Below are 19,184 nucleotides of genomic sequence, written 5' to 3'. Positions count from 1 at the left end.
GATATTAAACAGATGAAACTGGCAAATCCAAACTCGCACAGCCAAAAACACTAATTTGATCACCACGACAGTTGCAGATTGACTTTCTGTCTGTGTATTAGTTGAGTTTCAGTCCCGGAAAGTGGTCAGACTCCTCTGGTGCTGCTGCAGGAGGAGGGTTTTGCTCGCTCTTGCTTATCTACCAGGCATATGCCGCCTTTCAAATGGGCTGAAACAAGCAAGTAAACAAAGGGGATTTCCCGTTTGGCCATTATTAGGAAATTTCTTTCCTTGTTTTGGCCAGCCAGCTTGGCATTGTTCAAATGTCTCTGGGCAAAACTTTGATTGAAGATAACATAAAGAATGGTAGCGTTGCTTCTAAATTAGTGGAAAAAATGAGGTGTCCACCCAGTAATTTTCTGGGTTTTGTTTCGTTAATTGCTTGGAAGGGAAGCTAATCTTGAAAAATTGCGAATTCATCAGTTTCACAAGTGTTACTTCTGAGCGGCCTGTTGAGATTGACGCAGACAGCATTTGGCATCTCCAGAAGCACTGGGGAAGCTCCCTGCAAGCTGTCACGCTGACTCCACCTCCAGATATTCAGATCAGCCTCCTCTTGTGCCTCCTCTTTCCTGCCCAACACAATGAAGCAGGATCCTCGGGTTGCTATGACTTCAGGCCAGTGTCTGTATGAAATGCAAGCAGGCTGGGCGCCTCAGTGAGTAGACTTCACCGCCGACTGTTTGGACAGCAGGACAGGACACAGATACGTCCCGGCTCACAGAGAAGCTGTGGTCGGACACGGCCAGCAACCCGGATCCTGTCGGCTGGAACAGGACGCTTCAGGACTGAGCAGTCTTGAGGGGCGAAGAAAGCGGCAACGTTGCAGTGAACCCTCGGCCTCTAGCGCTGACCGGTACCTGTGGACGACGTGGATGTTTCCCAGTGGAAGTGGAGAGTGGGGAGGCTAGGAGCTGAGAGAGAGCAGCAGCTGGCTCCAGAATGGGCTGCGATCCATGAATCCAATTGAAGGATTAGGATGGTTTTTGTTACTTTTGACATGCCTCTGGCTTCAATGGTGAGCACTGTTAATATGGTGGGAACCTGCTGATAGCTTTTATCCCTCGGTGCTTATAATTACAACTTCCTGGCCTTGTCTTTGTCTAGGAGAAACTGGCTGCTTGTCAAAGTGTTTTCAAAGATATTTAAGATGTTTCCATTTTAACTTTGTCAGAGTTTTCTTTATTATATCTGCTTTTACAGTATTTTTCTTCTCGGTTTTCACTGTATAAAGACAACGACCTGCTGTCATGTACTGTGATCTAATTTGTCTCCATATTTGTCTCCTCTCTGATCTGTGTAAACACAGCCCACGGGTTAGTCGAATACTTCCTGATTTTTGTGTCATGTGACTGCTGGTCACAGCTGTCATGGCTTCTCGTTTGCACTGAGGAGCACAGGATTTTTACTTTTTGGTGTATTTTATAATATAACATGCAAATTCAAACCTGCTGTTGGGTTTTGGGGTTCAGAGGATTAAAGCAAAAATGCCAAACAGTTGCTGGTTCCAACTTCTCCACTGTGAGCAGTTGATACTGTTGTCAGGCGTTTTAGAAAAAAACAACAAAATGTCCATAATGAAAATAATAACTAGTTCAGGCCTATGTTTAAATGTAATTAGTTTTAATTTTGTCATTTATAAAGAAACAAAACCATAATCCTCATGTGTTCTGCTGCAAACATCACTGTAAAAAGTTTCTGGGATTTCATTAGAATTACTGCCAGCATGATGGGGGTCGAGCAGCAGGACAATTATTTTCACTTTGTTTTAACTCCCATGTCTCACCTCAGGCTGGAAGCGTCACAGTTTCTGTTTGAGCCACTGTTTTGGTGCTCAGCAGGCTCTGATTATCGGAATTGCAGCGGCCTTGAAACATGCATCATGTGTTGACCATCGGGGGTTTCTTTTTAGTTTCCATTTCCTGGTCATGCACGTGTGATGTATGTGCGTGTTAGCCTGTGCTGGTGTGTGTCCGGCTCTCAGGAAGGCCAGTGTCACGCTGTTTTCCCATCGTCAATCAGCCTACCTGATCAAGGAGAGCCGTTATCAGTCCACTAACATAAAGGCAGTAGCAGGGGTCAGTCAGGGGGATGCTGCTCACTTATTGTCCCCAGTCATTTTAATACAATCCCTTCCTATTTAAAGATTTTCTTCTTTCCAGGCCAAGGTTAATGCCACAAACCACAGTGATAAGATAAGGCTGAGTGGACACAAGCCTTGATATCATTAACCTGACTGCACAGGTCTCAGTACGCAACACGAGCTGCTTTAAAAGCAAGATGGTTTAGGATCCCTCTGCTCTGACTGACAGGTTTACACAGTGGGCACAAGAGAAACCTTGTAAACATAATTAGTTAGGCTGACATGAATAGAGCGGCTTAATGTTTGCTGTGAGGGTATATTTGCTCAGACTGAGTAGTTATTGGACAGTATAATTACCTGCAGAAATATCACCAGAGGATTAAAGTGACTACAATGTTAAAGGGGTGCAGCTAACAGTCATTTTGATCATCTGTTCATGTTTTGATTCACCGACTAACACTTTAGTCCATGAAAACAAAGTCTAAGAAGACATTTTTAAATTACTTGTTTTGTTTGACCAACACCCCAAAAGCTAAACATGCTGAGTTTATAAAGATATTAAACAGATGAAACTGGCAAATCCAAACTCGCACAACCAAAAACACTAATTCGATCACCACGACAGTTGCAGATTGACTTTCTGTCTGTGTATTAGTTGAGTTTCAGTCCCGGAAAGTGGTCAGACTCCTCTGGTGCTGCTGCAGGAGGAGGGTTTTGCTCGCTCTTGCTTATCTACCAGGCATATGCCGCCTTTCAAATGGGCTGAAACAAGCAAGTAAACAAAGGGGATTTCCTGTTTGGCCATTATTAGGAAATTTCTTTCCTTGTTTTGGCCAGCCAGCTTGGCATTGTTCAAATGTCTCTGGGCAAAACTTTGATTGAAGATAACATAAAGAATGGTAGCGTTGCTTCTAAATTAGTGGAAAAAATGAGGTGTCCACCCAGTAATTTTCTGGGTTTTGTTTCGTTAATTGCTTGGAAGGGAAGCTAATCTTGAAAAATTGCGAATTCATCAGTTTCACAAGTGTTACTTCTGAGCGGCCTGTTGAGATTGACGCAGACAGCATTTGGCATCTCCAGAAGCACTGGGGAAGCTCCCTGCAAGCTGTCACGCTGACTCCACCTCCAGATATTCAGATCAGCCTCCTCTTGTGCCTCCTCTTTCCTGCCCAACACAATGAAGCAGGATCCTCGGGTTGCTATGACTTCAGGCCAGTGTCTGTATGAAATGCAAGCAGGCTGGGCGCCTCAGTGAGTAGACTTCACCGCCGACTGTTTGGACAGCAGGACAGGACACAGATACGTCCCGGCTCACAGAGAAGCTGTGGTCGGACACGGCCAGCAACCCGGATCCTGTCGGCTGGAACAGGACGCTTCAGGACTGAGCAGTCTTGAGGGACGAAGAAAGCGGCAACGTTGCAGTGAACCCTCGGCCTCTAGCGCTGACCGGTACCTGTGGACGACGTGGATGTTTCCCAGTGGAAGTGGAGAGTGGGGAGGCTAGGAGCTGAGAGAGAGCAGCAGCTGGCTCCAGAATGGGCTGCGATCCATGAATCCAATTGAAGGATTAGGATGGTTTTTGTTACTTTTGACATGCCTCTGGCTTCAATGGTGAGCACTGTTAATATGGTGGGAACCTGCTGATAGCTTTTATCCCTCGGTGCTTATAATTACAACTTCCTGGCCTTGTCTTTGTCTAGGAGAAACTGGCTGCTTGTCAAAGTGTTTTCAAAGATATTTAAGATGTTTCCATTTTAACTTTGTCAGAGTTTTCTTTATTATATCTGCTTTTACAGTATTTTTCTTCTCGGTTTTCACTGTATAAAGACAACGACCTGCTGTCATGTACTGTGAACACAAACTAGCCAGGTTTCCAGTAGTGTGCTTCTTAACACCAGCATCCATGACCAGCTGGCTCACAAACCAACAAAAAAAAAAAAAACTGTGTCCATGCTTGTTTCCTTTTCACTGAAAGTGACTCTGAATTTGTCCCCTTTCACTTTGCTTTTTGATCCCAAGCCAACATGTCTCTTTGCAGTTAAGTCTCTGTTCTCTTTTGTAATCACGTCTGACAGATAAAAGGACTAAAAGCTGCTTGAAAATCTGGAGGACCCCCCCACTCTGGTTTACTATCTCGTTATGCAACTCTGTATAGGCCTCTTGTGTGCCTTTGCTCTGGTTAAGTGGTTCCATAAAGGTTTGGGGACATTCTTCCTAAAATGGAGATCTGTGTAATGCAGAACAACTTAACCAGAGCTAGTCATAATATTTACATTTCATTTTGTAACTTATACATGCCACAAACTGTAGACTGTGGGAAGTCTTTACCAGAAGTGGTTATGAAAGCTGTTCATAACTGATTGATGACTGAAACTTTCTTATCCAGTCTGTGTATGTGTGCAGCTTTGTCAAATTTGATCAAAGCTTACCTCAAGTGCTATTCCACAGTTGCTGTTAGATTTATTCTCAAATAGTTTTCTATGGTTCCAGCTGACATCATTTGGATGATGGAACTAAGGAGTTGATGCAGATTTTTAGTGGAATTGCAGTGATTAGTTGGGTTTTAGACAAGAAAGTAATCTGCAACTATTTTGTGATTTATTAAGGCAAAAATGCTAAACATGTTGTGGTTTTAGCTCCTTATGTGTGAGAACTGGAGGGTTTTCTTTGTCAAGCCTGATTGTAAATTGAATAACTTGTCAGTGTCAGACAAGACATTTAAAAAAGTCGTTGGGTTGGGGTAAAATATACCTAGTATTATTAACTGTTTTCTGACATTTCATAGACAAGATGATGAAGATCATCTGCAGGTGTTGATACTGAAGAATAATTCTGGGATGGAGCTCAAGTAGAATTACCTGAATCTGACTAAACTGTTCAAATTGCACTGACCTGAAAAACTTTTGTTGCAAAGTAGGTTTTCAGATATGTGGAATCTGACTTTGTGATTTGATGCATTACAGAAAATGCAGACAAGTAGAACATTCTTAAAGAAGGATAAAATGCTTTGAAAAGAAAGCAAGTGCTGTAAGTCAAATAAACAGCAAGTCTAACAAATCCAAGAAGTTTGAAGTGGTAGAAAGATTTAGTGTGCAGGAATGTGGAAATTATTTGCTTGAAAATGTGAAAATTGACATTGTATATGGTGTAAACACAGATGTGCAAAAGTAGATATTAATCCATGTCATAGGAGGTTCAGTGGTTTAGTGGTTAATTATGCACTAATGCACGTGGCATTCTAATATCATTTTATTTGGCTTTTAACCAGTTTCATATTGTGAAAATGATTGTATTGGTCTAAATTCTGGGTGGTTTGAGGACTGAGCGCACTGGTGCCTCGTATCCAGCAGCTTTGATCGTGTTTGCTTGTGCTTGTTTGTGTTTGTTGGGGGTCAGGTGAAAGAATTTCGTTGGAATGGCTGGTCAGTTTCAGCGACCGTGTCAGTGTACAGGAATGTAAGTTTCATGTGTTTTGTTGGCGGGGGGGTCGCCGACCTGCCTCCGCCACCAGCGGATTCCTCAGCACTGACACTCCGACGACAAAAACAACTGCTTCCTCAGATACAGAGGTGGCCCCTGTTTGTTTGCTTTGCTGCAGCTCGTAAAGTGGACAGAGATTGCATGAGCGAGGTGCACGGCAGGGCCTGCTGACAGGGTAACAATGGACAGGGAACAATGGCCAGACTCGGGCCGTCTGTTCTTGTGGAACAACCTCTCGCCTGCTCCTTGTGATGTAATGAGCGTTCAGCGTGAGGAAGTGGCAGTCCTTCCCTTCTCCTGTTTGTGTCCAGCCATTAGGACAGCTTTAACGGTCCTGTTGATGTCATCCCTCATACAGAATTCCCCTCCGATTTCCTGTTTATCCTGTCTTTGTATATCTGTCTCATTCCGTCATTGTCTCTTTCCATCCGTCTAACTGGAAACTGTTGTGTTTCCCCCTCAATGGCAAAAATCATTCATGCCAGTCTGTGTCCTTTCATTTTCTGTTTAGTCTCTTTTATTGTACGCTGTGTAAATTTCATCTGTCCTGTCTGCCTTGCAGGGTCAGGCCCGACGGAGGAAGAACATGACAGAATTCCTGGGGGAGACGAATATTCCAACCCCAGATGCTCTGGGGCAGATGGGTGGCTCTCTGCCCAGCGTCGGTGGCATACCTGAGAGCTGGAAGAACCGAGCCGCCAGCCGCTTCAGCGGATTCTTCAGCTCCAACGCCGGAGCGGGACCCTTCGTCAAGGTAACGCTGAGCAAGCAGAGGTTAAGACATGGCATAAAAGAAGCAAAATTTGGCTTAAAACTGTGAAATTGTAGGGCTGCAGGGGAAAGGTGTGTTGCCCATACAAGTCTCAGATTAAGAAGCGGTAGCTGCCATCAGTGGGAGGGGGTCAGAAGGCCATATCCCCCCCGAGCCCTGGTGAAGTCATTTCCCTTCAACGTCTCCTGACTTGTTGGCTCAACAGCAGCCCTGGAAACGAGTAGGTGGAGGAAACCTTATGTGCTCACTCAGTTCTGTCCAACGTTTTCTTGACTTTATGAACTCAGTGTAATCACTTTCTTTTTTAAGCTTAAAGGAACAGTTTTTAGAATATGCTAACTCTAGAAGATTGTGTGGCCGACAGTCAGCTGACTTCACTAAACATAAAGACATTTATATTTTGCTAAGTCAGCTGATTGGAAACGAGAAAACACTTCTTGCCTTCCAGCTCGTTTTGAAGCTCGTTAACTGAAGCAAAGCAGCATCTAAAAGTGTCAAATGTTTCCTTTAAATTCAGTTTTCAACAATGATAATCCGCTTTGGAAATAATGAAGTACGGGCACACGCCCACACACACATGCCTCGCTTTGTATCCTCCTCCCTGAGGTCACAGCCTGCACAGTAGCAGATGTCACACAGAGACAGTATCTGTCTATCACTTGTCAGTGCCGGGCTCATCTCTATTCAACCTGTTTGTTCCCCATCACCCCCTCAGGGCCACAGATCTCTCTCCAGGCCCTGCACCTCTGGTACCCTCCATATTGCAGGGTTAAACAAGCGCCAGTCATGGTGTCCAAAAACTTTGGCAGGAATCTCTGATCCTTTTCCATCCAAATCTGCTGAGTAGCTTCCCACTGTCAGTGAGCGTTATTTAAAAAATTAATGTTTTACATCAAAAGATTCACTAACTTTAAACCGCTGGTCCATTTCTTCCCTCTGTGTTGTCGCTTTCACCCCCCACTCCCTGTCTTCTATTGTTAACATGGTCTCAATGCACAGAGCTCATTTTCATAACTACGTACGGACTGCCAGCTTGAACAAAGACTTGAATAGCTGCTACTGTTGGATTTAAGAATTAAGGCGCCAGTAAACAGGATTTGTATGCTAATAATACACAGGCTCCTCTTTACTTACAGTTTGAATATAACAATGCACAGCCACACAGAAATAGACGGTTACTTTTTCATCTCATGCTCGGCTTTGTTCGGACTAATTAGACCCTTTTTTAAAAATTGTTCCTATTGTAGGAGGTGGATCGTCTGGAGCAGCTTCAGAGCAAACTCCACTCCTACAAGTTGTTCGGGCCGCCAAAGGTGCCGCAGCAGCTCTCCTTCCACCGGGACTCCTGGGAGGAGGAGGAGACCAACCTGGCGCTGGAGGACAGCTGGCAGACGCTGCTGGACAACTCAGAGGTACAGTGATAGGACACACAAACACACACTCATTCATTTAGTGTATACATAGATATGACAGTCAGATGAAATGAAATGAAAACTCACAAAAAATATACTCAATTGAAACTTTTTTTTTGATGTAGGCAACTTTCAGCTGTTTTAATACTTTTTTTTTTCAATTTTCAAAAATATGTACACATGTGCATAGGCATTACTGTACATTTAAAAAAAATTACATAAGAAAGATTCACAATAAAATAACAAAAATAATCTCATGTGCAAAGTCTCTTTTCGGTGCACAAAGGGGAACCATAAGACAAGATAGCAAGTGAAAACAGGAAAAAAATCTAATACAGTTTAGGGACTGTATGAACATTGCACAAAAGGTCATGCTTTACCTTTTTAAAATGCTATTTTTTTTTAGATCCTCCCCTGTAGTTTGTATATACCCTGCAATATGGTTGTTCTCCTTATCACAATAGACATTTGAGGCAACAGTAGGCGTGATCAGCCTGCATACAGGGCAAGTAATTAACCTGTACTGACCTATTTTTCCTGTTGTTTTTGCCCATTTGCCAAACAAAAATGTCGATTAGGCTTGCGTAAATTAAACCTCAATGAACAAAGCAGGTTTGAAAGCCCAATTCACATTTTATTATCATGTTGGTAGTGGTCATCTCCCTTTGGTGCTAATATTTCTCTATAAATCGAACAGTAATACATTCCTATTTCTGTTTATCTATATGTTGTTTTTGTTTAAAATGATGCAAAAATTAACAATTTTAGTAGTAAAAAAGTGTTGGTGCAACCTAAACTCAACATTTTCATTATTTTAACAAGTAATCTCCAAAGGGAAAATTGCAGTAGAATAAAAACTGTAGAATTCTTCCTCTTTTCTGTCACTTTTTCATCCGGTGGCTCGTCAGTGTTCATGCTAACGTTCTCTGTAGTGAAATTACCTAAACGCATGCAGACATCCTGATTCTTACGTCATTTATCTTCAGCATACTTACACTGGTGCCACCCTTCTGGAATAACGCTCATAAAGCCATGATGAACTGTCACTGCTTGTGTAAATGATAACGCCCATCACACACTGTTGATGCCTTTCACCTGTTAGTGTGTATTTGACCAATCAGGATTGAGAGCTCATTGCTCAGCTGCTATACAGTCACTTGTACATTCATGCCTGACGGTTAGTTACATAAGAGACGTTACTGAGTCGATGTCAGCCAGTCCTGTTGTATGATGTGAGTTTCTGGAAGGTTTCAGAATATTACCAGCAAGTTATCTTTTTTATAACCATTCCTCGTGCAATTATATAAACACATTATTCAACAGACCAAATGTTATGCTGCACCGGCATGTGACTGACTTGATACAAGTATGAACAGCCTCTACGTTATGAAACAAGCGCAAAACTGTGTATGAATATTCACACAGCCTCATAGGTGATTAGAGATAAGCGAAAAATGATCAATGAAGTATTCGATTAAAGCTCCCTGCTCATCTAGAACTTGCATTTTTTAAACAATGGTGGTCAGGAATTTTGAAGTAAAGGTCAGAATTTCATTATTCATCATTCAAGTCTTCTACATTCACTCTTCTCAATCTTTCAGTCTCAGTATGTCCATGTCACTGTAGAACAATAGGTCACTTATTGTGACCTATTATCCTTTTATTGCGACAGATTGTTTTATGTTTTATTGCATGTTTCACTGTTATGTTTTCGTTGTGTACTTTTTGCAATGTGCTTTTATTGTGACTGATTGTCCTGTATATCAGTGTTATGTCTTTTTTCTGTTTTTTTTTTTTTTTTACCTGCCTAGGGACTGCCGATGTAAATTAGCACTGTTGCTATAACCCAGCATGTTTACATCCATTGCTGTCTAAATAGACGTTCATTAATGTGCACCGTCCCTGTCAAATAAATAACTAAATAAACAAAAGTAAACATCCCACCTGTGCACAGAGTAGTTGTTTAATTTTCTACTGGCCCGAATATTTTTTTTACATGTACATTTTTTCTTAAACAGACAATAAACTTTACATTCGCAGTTTTCCTTCTATGTTTGTAAAACCCCTAAATGGTGAAAGTTTGTAGCCAGCTTTAGTGAGAATTATTCAGTACCTGAATGACTTTGCCATTATATGTGTGATGTAATCTCTGTGGTCATTCCTTATAGGGAAATTAAAATAACTGAAACAACAAAAGTCTTCGTAACTGTATTAATTTAATACAAATCTGAGGATATATTTGTTGTATTTGTTAATAAAATGTATCTCTGTGTTTGTGCAGACGTTGACGAGGCGGCAGTCCCACCAGCAGGAGGCCATCTGGGAGCTGCTGCACACTGAGGCTACCTACATCAAGAAACTCCGAGTCATCACTGATGTAAGAGAGCTACTGCAGTCTGCTGACATACACGTAAAGATCACATACTGCTACAAATCTGGCTGTTGCATAAGATGAAAAGGCTTCTGTACTGTGACAGATAAGACACAATGAGCATCTTGTTGAGGTCTAAATACAGAACAGACTTTGTCACATTCCAGTATGTGAGAAAGTGATATGGTTTACTGTAAGGCTGATAACCCTCGGTTTCAACGGTATCAACTCCAAGCAGTTTCGGGGCATTTCTTACTCCTGCCACATTTATACTCACCGTGGGCTCACTTTTCACTGCAATATAAAGTTCTGCACCTTTTATTCAACGTTTTCCAAATGTCCACAGGTGTTACCAATACTAGAAAAAGTAACTCTACTTACTATAGATATTTTACTACTTAGATCTGATAATGGTCTCCCATCTGCTCTGTGTGTACACAGCCTACAGTTCAGCCGAAAAATCCCTACATTTTTGTCATGTAATGTTGGTAGCATCCGAGTCGCAGTTGCACAAAGGAGTGCAGAATATTTAATATTTCTTTTTTGTTGGAATCTAAATTTCATAAGATTCTATTCTTTTGTGTCACCCTTTCCAGTTGTTCCTATGTGGGCTGCTGAACCTGCAGGAGAGTGGTCTGCTGACGGAGGTGGAGCCCACCAAGCTGTTCAGTAACATCCAGGAGATTGTCCGCCTCCACACCTCCCTGTGGAACCAGGTCATGCTGCCCGTCCTGGAGAAGGCCAGACGGGCTCGGGCTCTGCTCGACCCCACTGACCTCCACGACGGCTTCAAGACAGTGAGTTGTAGTTACACAGTGAATGATAGGCTGTATATCTGAACTCCACAGGTACAACAAAAGTATGCTGTCAAGAATTCATGAACTTATATGCAGGCCCCGCCTTAACTACAAAACAATTTATTAATATATCACTTTATTCGACAACTAGACAAGATAACTGAAGGAGTAATTTAATAAGCCATAAATTAGTCCCACTAATATTGGCTAGGTGTTTTGAGTGGCTAAAAACTTGTAAGTGGCATGTTTGACATTATTTATAAAATGCTAAATAATTTGGAGCCGTAAAAGCAAAAGGTGTTATAAAGTTATCAAGCAAGTGAAATTATAAGGTAAAGCTTTGTAATTTCACTGAACCTTTAATTAGATGGTATATAGAGGCTAGTTTCAAATCAATTATTAAATTAAATGAAAAGAGAAACTGTACCCGAGTTAAATAGTTTTCTCTTGTGCTGGTGTAGTATCTCTGACTCATATGTTTGTTTGTGTGTTCAGTTTGGCTCCAGGTTCCAGCCCTACATCCGTTACTGCATGGAGGAGGAGGGCTGTATGGAGTACATGCGCACGCTTCTCAGGGACAATGAGTTCTTCAGGACCTACGTCACGGTCAGTTCTCAGCGCTCTCCTGCCATAAAGCTAATCCCAGAAACCTATAGGACACACTGTCCTGACACGCTCATCCTTCGGTTTCTTCATGTTTCTGCTTCTTGACTTCCTGTTTTTGTCTGCCTCAATTCAGTGGGGAGAGACCTTTGAAGAGTGTAACCGTCTGAAGCTGGCCGACATGTTGGCAAAGCCTCACCAGAGACTGACCAAATACCCCCTCCTACTGAAGAGTGTCCTCAAGAAGACTGATGAGCCATCCGCCCGCGATGTGGTCAACAGCATGGTGAGGATGTGGCAAAATCTAAAATGACACAAAATTTCCTTCATGCCATGGCTATATCTTGCTCTGCTACAGATCTGAACATGAATGTATTTCTATGATTTTCTTCTTCAAGGTGGCGACAGTAGAGGGCTTCATCAACAGCGTGGACTCTCAGATGCGGCAGCGGCAGGAACAGCAGAAGCTGGCCACCATCTCAGCCCGTATAGACTCATACGAGGCTGTAGAAGGCAGCAGTGAAGAAGTGGAGAAGGTAAGAAACTATTTCTTGGGCTCTAGTGCTTTCAGATATGAGGCTTCTTTTGAACCTGGACTTCATGCTTTGGTCTTTTCCTCTCTCAGATCCTTAAGGAGTACAACCGTTTTGACCTTATGGCTCCCATGAGAGGAATATCACCAGAGGAGACTCGACAGCTGCATCTAGAGGGAGCGCTGAGGATGAAAGAAGGCAAAGACAGTAGGGTAAGAGCAACTCGCATGACCGCTTGGAAACACACGATGAGCACTTATCTTTTTTACAAAACTGTTTCTCGCATTTGCTTTGCAGTCGCCTCGCATTTCATACAAAATATTTAACCTGTGAAACATTACAGGCAGGGATGTCCTGATCCCAATCCTAAGATCGGAACAAACTTAACCTCAATCCTTGACGTCTGTTGTCGTATTCTTCATAAAATGCAGCTTTATCAATCGGTCATTGAATAATTTATAATATAGATGGAGTACACCAAACTTTGGACCTCTGCTGATCTTGCTGATTTAAGCCGCCGACAAATAACATGGGCCATAAAGGCGGCTGCCGCATAAACCACTAAGACGTAGGAATGCTGTCCTACTTTATCTTGGGTTGTTGTAACACATTTGCGCTAGCTGTAGGTCATTAAGCGTCACGGAAAACTTTGTGCCCATTTATTAGCCAAATCCTCACAATGCTCTCTGTTTGCCAACACGGAACTGACTACGTTCTGTGATTTCTACAGCAATAATCAGTAAAAGAAATCTAGGTGCTACAGCTAATTGATAAGTGTTATGGACATAAATGGTATCGGGTATAGGCAGGTACTCAATATTAAATGACAGATTGGTTTGAAGGCAAAAACACCTTGAATCCTTAATTACAAGTGTTATTTTCATGTCTAAAATGACTTTATCTCCCCATCAGATGGAGGTTTACTGTTTCCTGTTCACTGACCTGCTGCTAATTACCAAGTCAGTAAAAAGAGTGGAGAAAGTCAAAATTATCCGCCAGCCTCTCCTCATTCACAATGTTGTCTGTAAGGAGCTCAAAGACCCTGGTGAGTGATCAGATGCCACTATTTATGCTGTATTTTGATACTTAGTTTATAAAATTATAAAAGTAATGATATGTTTTGTATTCCAATGACCTAGTTTGTCTGTTTGCTAATGTGTAACAATAGAAAGCTGGAAATCTTCTTTTGAGAAGCTACAACAAGCAAATGTGTTTCAGCTATAAAATGAGTAGTTTGAGAACAAGAGAGGTTATTCACTACAGAGTTGACTTTTTATCCTCATGACACTGACATTTTGCACCTTGTCTCTGTAGGCTCATTCATCCTCATCTACCTCAATGAGTTCAAGAGTGCAGTGGCAGCTTACACTTTCCAAGCCAACAGCGCCACCCAGGGGCGGAGCTGGATAGATGCTATCTGCAATGTCCAGGTAGGAGAGCCAGTTCATTTGCTCTGACAGCATCCGGCTGGAAGATTTTTTTGTCCTTCCTAAAATGCTGTGATAGTTTTGTTTGTGTTAAAAATGTTGTGGCCCAACAATTACAGAACCAGCTGCAGAGGCTTCGTACTGAGGAGATCCTCCGGCAGCAGAAAAATCTGAAGAGATGTACGGAGCATGACGAAGAGGAGGATGAGGAAGATGAAAGCAGCAACTCCACTACAAGTTCGCCATGCCTGAGGCACAAGGAGCAGCTGAATTCAAGGTACTACAGTAAAAAACTGTAATAAATCACTAAGTTGAAAAAGAAAATCAAACGGCTGCAAGAGCAAATCACACATCTTTTTTATTCATTTTTATTTTCCTGACAACATGTAGAGCTCCAAATTATTATCTACACTGACCTAAAAGAAAGGTTCAATATTTTGGCAAATAGGTTTGTTTGTGGCATCAGAGTAAATCCAGTGGAAAAAATGGGTTTGAAGCTGCCATTATTCATTTTTTATTGCTTCACAAATTTTGAATTTTTTAAATGTATGAGTTTTCTTATGTAGTTGTGATCTGCAATGATCCCCACAAAATAATAGGAAGTTTCTCTTCAGTGTGACCAGTTTGTATGCTAGTCACAATTAGACGCAGAGTTATTTGTCTCATCCTCCATGCAGACAAAACAGAGCATCACTTTGCAACAAAAAGCTTCTCTTCAAAGCCGTTGTTTAAAATGAGCGTGGCTGTAGCTCCGTTTGAGCAAGATGTACTTCTTAAATGCTTTCTTGTCAGCTCCAAGTTGTTTTTGTTGGTATTGTTAAGGCCTAACAGTGAAACAAATTTCTCTTTTCAGTCAATCAGATGGTTCCACTGAGACCCTGTCAGTGATGGACGTTGATGAGCCATGCGAGCCTCAAGAGTCTCCTGCCTCCATCCTGATCATTGAGGGAATCACTACTAAAGACTCAGACACGGATGTGGTTCCACTTTCTGAAAGGCCTGAGATTCAGCACACCACAAGCCCCCACAGAGTCCACTCCAGTATTTACTCCGAGCACAATCAGGAGGTGGGGCCTGACGGCGAGGAGCTGGACCCCCAGCGTCGCTCTCTCTCCATGGACAGCGCCTACGGTACCCTCTCACCTGGATCCCCCCTGAAAGAACTGCTGCCACAACCTGGCCAAAGTGAAGGAGAGGAGACCGAGGAGGAGGAGGGAGACAGGGAGGGTCGGGGTGAGGCGGAAATAGAGGAGGAGGAGGAAGAGGAGGATGCCTCACTGGGGTCCCAGCTGTCAGTCATCCAGTCCTCCTGTAAACCTCGCCGGCGGCCTCATGTTCAGTCGCGTCTCCACTGTCTCCAGAGGTTGTCCTCTCTGAAGTTGTCCCGCTCTGAGGACAATCTCCTACAGCGCTTCCATGGTAAAACTCCCATCAACCACACGCACTCGCTCAGCTCTGAGGCGCAGGACCAATCACAGTGTGTGGACTCATTGCTGGCACACAGCAGGAGCCTGTCAGAGCTGGGACAAAAGTGCAGAGAGGTGTTTTCCAGTGACCTCGACCGGTCTGATGACTGCTTGAGCATAACCTTGCCCTCTGATGAACTTAGTGCCACCCCTGCTGGACCACGTGAGGGTAATGAGTCTCCAAACAACAGCTCAGATGGGGAAACGGCTCCATCTGCCCGCCCAGATAAGAAATGCAAGTCAAAGGCAACAAGCGATTCAGAGGAAATGTCACCTGCAAAGAGGAAATCTCCAGCCCAGCAGCACAAGAAGCTGACGCTAGCTCAGCTGTACAAGATACGCACCACTCTCGTCCTCAACTCCACGCTGACAGCATCGTAAGTTCTTTCTTATATAACTCCAGTCTGTGGTTTTACTACATTTAAGGATGTATTGATCAAGTTTTTTTTTTTTGCTTTTTTATTGCCCCAATTACAAAATGTAGTATCTGCTAGTACAGAATCCTAATCCAATACTATTTTACTATATAATACACACTTCAAGCACATTAATGATAGTAAAATGAGTCCGATGTATATGCTTGGCAGCTGAATATCTCTACCTTTATGTAAAAGTCATGTAGGGTACTGTCTGAAATGTAGTGTAGAGAGGGTAGAGGGTAGGTGTACCGTGGCTTTCCAAGCTCCAAAAGTAGCAGAAGCCTGCATTCTCTACATGCATGTCAGAAAATGTATTGTAGCCTCTTACTGTTTAATACTGTACACACCTGAGGAGGTCGTCACTCGGACTACAGTCATTTCTGTGGCCACCATGACAAAGACTAACGACCTCTGCTCAGAGCTCATGTGTTTAAAACAAGCCAGGATGGATTAGAAGAGGGTTATATGCAACAGAGCTGCCCCCGTGGCCCAAATCATGTGTCCACTTACTAAAACAGTAACATCAGCAAGGAACAAATGTCCACTGTGCTCTAATTGTGATATTTATAATTGATTGATAATGCTGCTGATTTTTGATCATTATTCAAAATTTACATCCCCAGTGTCCTGCCATAAATTGTGCTCTCCCTTGTAACATCTGTGTGACAGCAGACAAAAACAAAGAATCAGCCCTAGCTTCCTGCCAGTTCCGATCAGTTAAAAAATGCCTTGATTGATCCCGATACCTATTTTTGAAATGTAGCATGGCTACTTAAAGGAATAGATGTATTAATATTGTTTTTTTCTGTTTCTTTTCAGAGAGGTGTAACCACAAAGACTGTCCGGTGGCACGCAGACATTACAAGGAACAACAAACTTGTTTTGTTTTTTCAGGATGGACTGAATTTCTCGAGACACGAATGCACTCTTTCTCTTACTGCTCTCTCCCTTCCTGTTGGTTTTTTTTGGACAGTGACTGTACCATTATTACATTTTAACAATAATCCCATTTTGCATTCTGTTTTTTTTTTTGCTTTTGCATTGGTTTCTGAATTTCTCAAAACGGAAGGGAGAGGCAGAGAGACACTAACCGCTTGCACTTTGCAACAGAAGTAGCATTTTGGGGGCTGGGACCTTAAGGTGGACTGAGGGAGTGTGAAAGGGATGGACGTCCTGTCCCTGCAGAGAGAGCAGACATCCAGACAGAGGCCTGCAACCTCGTCCCTGCACTCTAGAAGAGGTTCAGCTGAATCCTGCACCTCTTTTCTCTCCTGACTTGAAGAGAGGGACACCAAATGCTCTCTACACATGGCTAAAAAAGACAAAACAGCACCTAGGACGACCTCCTGATACTTGTAGTACTCCTGGTTTGCTTCAACAAAAGAGAAAAAGTGAAAATTGCACAGTTATCTTTGTTAAGTAGAAGAATCACTAAAGGGTGAATTTACATTTACAGTCACACAGTGAATTTGTTGTTTGTGTTTGCTTGTGTACAGGTGTATGAATGTGTGTTCGAATGATACGTGCTCTTTGATTCCTGACTGAACCAAAACTGATCCCCATCTCCTATGAACGTGCTAATGCACCCAAAGACGAAAGACCTGTGTAGCCCAAAGACAAAACAGCCGCGTCACGACAGAGATGGATTTCTGCTGCCTTCAAATGGAAATTGCGAGCTTCTAATTGCTATTTGGAAAGTCGTGCACATGAAACACTTTCAAGTGGTGGCGTTGACTATAAGTTGTGATAACACCGCTGCTAGGAACCAGCGACATAGGTGTTACCGTCGGCCTCTAGAAACCACTGTGAATACAAATTTAGCAAGCTAATGAGTGGGAAGTGCAAATACACAATGAAGCGATGAAGCTGTTGGACAGACCAACATTATACTGAGACATTATAAAAGACTAAATTACAATATATCGCCTTACAATCCACTGAAATATAACCCTTTGTGCCACTTCTGAAAATGTCAGCCTCCATTTGAAGGCAGCATTCCTTCTGTACCGTTAAGTTTTTGATTGGTATGTCAAACTAATGAGGTGTTACCGATATAAAAAAAATGACTGAATATAGATGACTACAACTGTTTTGTGGAATTTCCTGCACTCTCTCTATATATTTTAGCGTGAAGCATAAATGTATTAAAACTACATGTAGAAGTGCACAAACCAGAACTGGGTCACAGGAGTGAAAAAAAAAAAGTCTAGACTTGTCTGCATTTCTTTACCATTAACAGGTTGAAGAAAAAAAGGTTTGGGGTGAATATTCTGTCATGAGTGAATCTGCAGAGCTTTGGCTGAACAGCTTTCACTAGGAGATTTTAAAAAAAAAACCTTAACATTCACACACTGACGTTTGGCTTTTCACATCAGTGATTATTAACCTTACTCCAAACATTGCCCAAACCAAACAGGTTAACTCTGTTTACTTTTAGTTTTTTTTTTGTTTATGTGTAATATTTATTATGCCTGCTATGTTTTATATATAAGATATTGTTTATATTGTTCACTTCCATGATTTGTAAATTTTTTTTTTGTCAATGTAGTCTTAATTTTTTTTTCTTGCGAGGCATTAATGTGCTATGAACCAAAATTATGTGTTTCCTCTTTCAGGAATGACTAAAGTGTCTTACAAAATAAAAAACAGCGAAAACACTTTACAATCCCTCTTTTAATGGTTTAATCCAATGTAATGGAGTGATTTGAGGTGAGAGGCTGAAGCTAAATGGCATCGCATTAAACAACATGAACTGCTCGCACTGTTCTTGTGTTTTTAACGCAGACAGCAGGTGGCAAAAGAACATTTAGGGCCGAGGAGGGGAATTACAGCAGAGAGGTCATGATCATGTGTACTAGTAATTCATTGTTTTTCATGTCAGACTGTTAAATTGAACCTGTTGCTCTGAGTCACGGAAGAAGCACTCAGATCTTTAAGTAAAAGTAGCAGTAATAAAATAACAAGTAACAAAAATACTCCATTATATGTACAAAATTCTGCACTCATGATTAGTGATGGTCCTCTGATACCCGAGGCTTCGACACATGCGCTGTAGCTCATGAAGCAAACGTATCGAGCCACTGTGCCGAGGCGTGGTTTGGTCACGTGACTCGTGACGTTTGAACCACTTCAGTGACGTTTGAAGCACTCAACTGCTTCGAATCACCTGATTGGTTCGGTTTGTTATGTGAATCACTCAGCGGGATCGAGTGTTCCGGGATAGGAGATCTCTATTTAGTGTTGTTCATTTGAATTGTTTTTCGCAGAATAGATTGTTTTTTTTGCTGTTGTTTTTGCTTTGAGAGTTAGTAGTATGTCAGATTTCGTATTTCATAGAGAATAGATAGATAGATAGATAGATAGATAGATAGATAGATTATATATATAGATATATTCCCAACTTACCACCCCCATGACACAACACCTGGCACAGAACCTTGTCAGGTGCTTAGCTGACAGACTACAAACCAAAGAAAAGAACAGTTCACTGGCTGTTGCTACACTTGTGGCTCTGCAGTTCAAAACTTTTGAATTCACCAATCAGAGTGGCAGCCAGTGTGAAAGAACGTTTAATAACAGAATGCACAACAATTAACATAAAGAATACCAAGCAGGAGTCATCTACGTCACAAGCACCACCACAGCCTCGTCCTCCACCACCAGCAGCACCTTCCACAGGTATTCTTTTTCTCTTCTGAATAGAGAATGACTGACATTTCTGGTGATGATGATGATGATCTTCAATATTTTTCAGTTCAACTGTGGAGCCTATTAGACGAAGA

The 19,184-nt window shown here is 42.1% G+C and overlaps 1 protein-coding gene across 7 annotated transcripts in view; it reads left to right on the top strand.

The window, feature by feature from the left end:
* plekhg5b (pleckstrin homology domain containing, family G (with RhoGef domain) member 5b) overlaps positions 1-18,159 on the top strand; it is a 98,414-nt gene extending 80,255 nt beyond the window's left edge. For all 7 annotated transcript variants that reach the window (XM_023276304.3, XM_035951007.2, XM_035951010.2 and 4 more), the window contains 13 exons: positions 6,165-6,356; positions 7,622-7,786; positions 10,068-10,163; positions 10,754-10,954; positions 11,450-11,560; positions 11,694-11,843; positions 11,956-12,093; positions 12,183-12,302; positions 13,003-13,135; positions 13,405-13,520; positions 13,637-13,794; positions 14,371-15,360; positions 16,222-18,159. In XM_023276304.3, coding sequence (XP_023132072.2) covers positions 6,165-6,356; positions 7,622-7,786; positions 10,068-10,163; positions 10,754-10,954; positions 11,450-11,560; positions 11,694-11,843; positions 11,956-12,093; positions 12,183-12,302; positions 13,003-13,135; positions 13,405-13,520; positions 13,637-13,794; positions 14,371-15,360; positions 16,222-16,231 — 2,580 coding nt within the window. In that variant the 3' untranslated portion in view covers positions 16,232-18,159. The remainder of the gene's footprint in view (positions 1-6,164; positions 6,357-7,621; positions 7,787-10,067; positions 10,164-10,753; positions 10,955-11,449; positions 11,561-11,693; positions 11,844-11,955; positions 12,094-12,182; positions 12,303-13,002; positions 13,136-13,404; positions 13,521-13,636; positions 13,795-14,370; positions 15,361-16,221) is intronic.
* The last annotated feature ends 1,025 nt before the right edge of the window (positions 18,160-19,184 follow it).

Source organism: Amphiprion ocellaris, chromosome 8 (genome assembly GCF_022539595.1).
Source record: "Amphiprion ocellaris isolate individual 3 ecotype Okinawa chromosome 8, ASM2253959v1, whole genome shotgun sequence".
NCBI classification, from domain to species: Eukaryota; Metazoa; Chordata; class Actinopteri; family Pomacentridae; genus Amphiprion; species Amphiprion ocellaris.
This window is presented reverse-complemented; position numbering and strand designations above follow the sequence as displayed.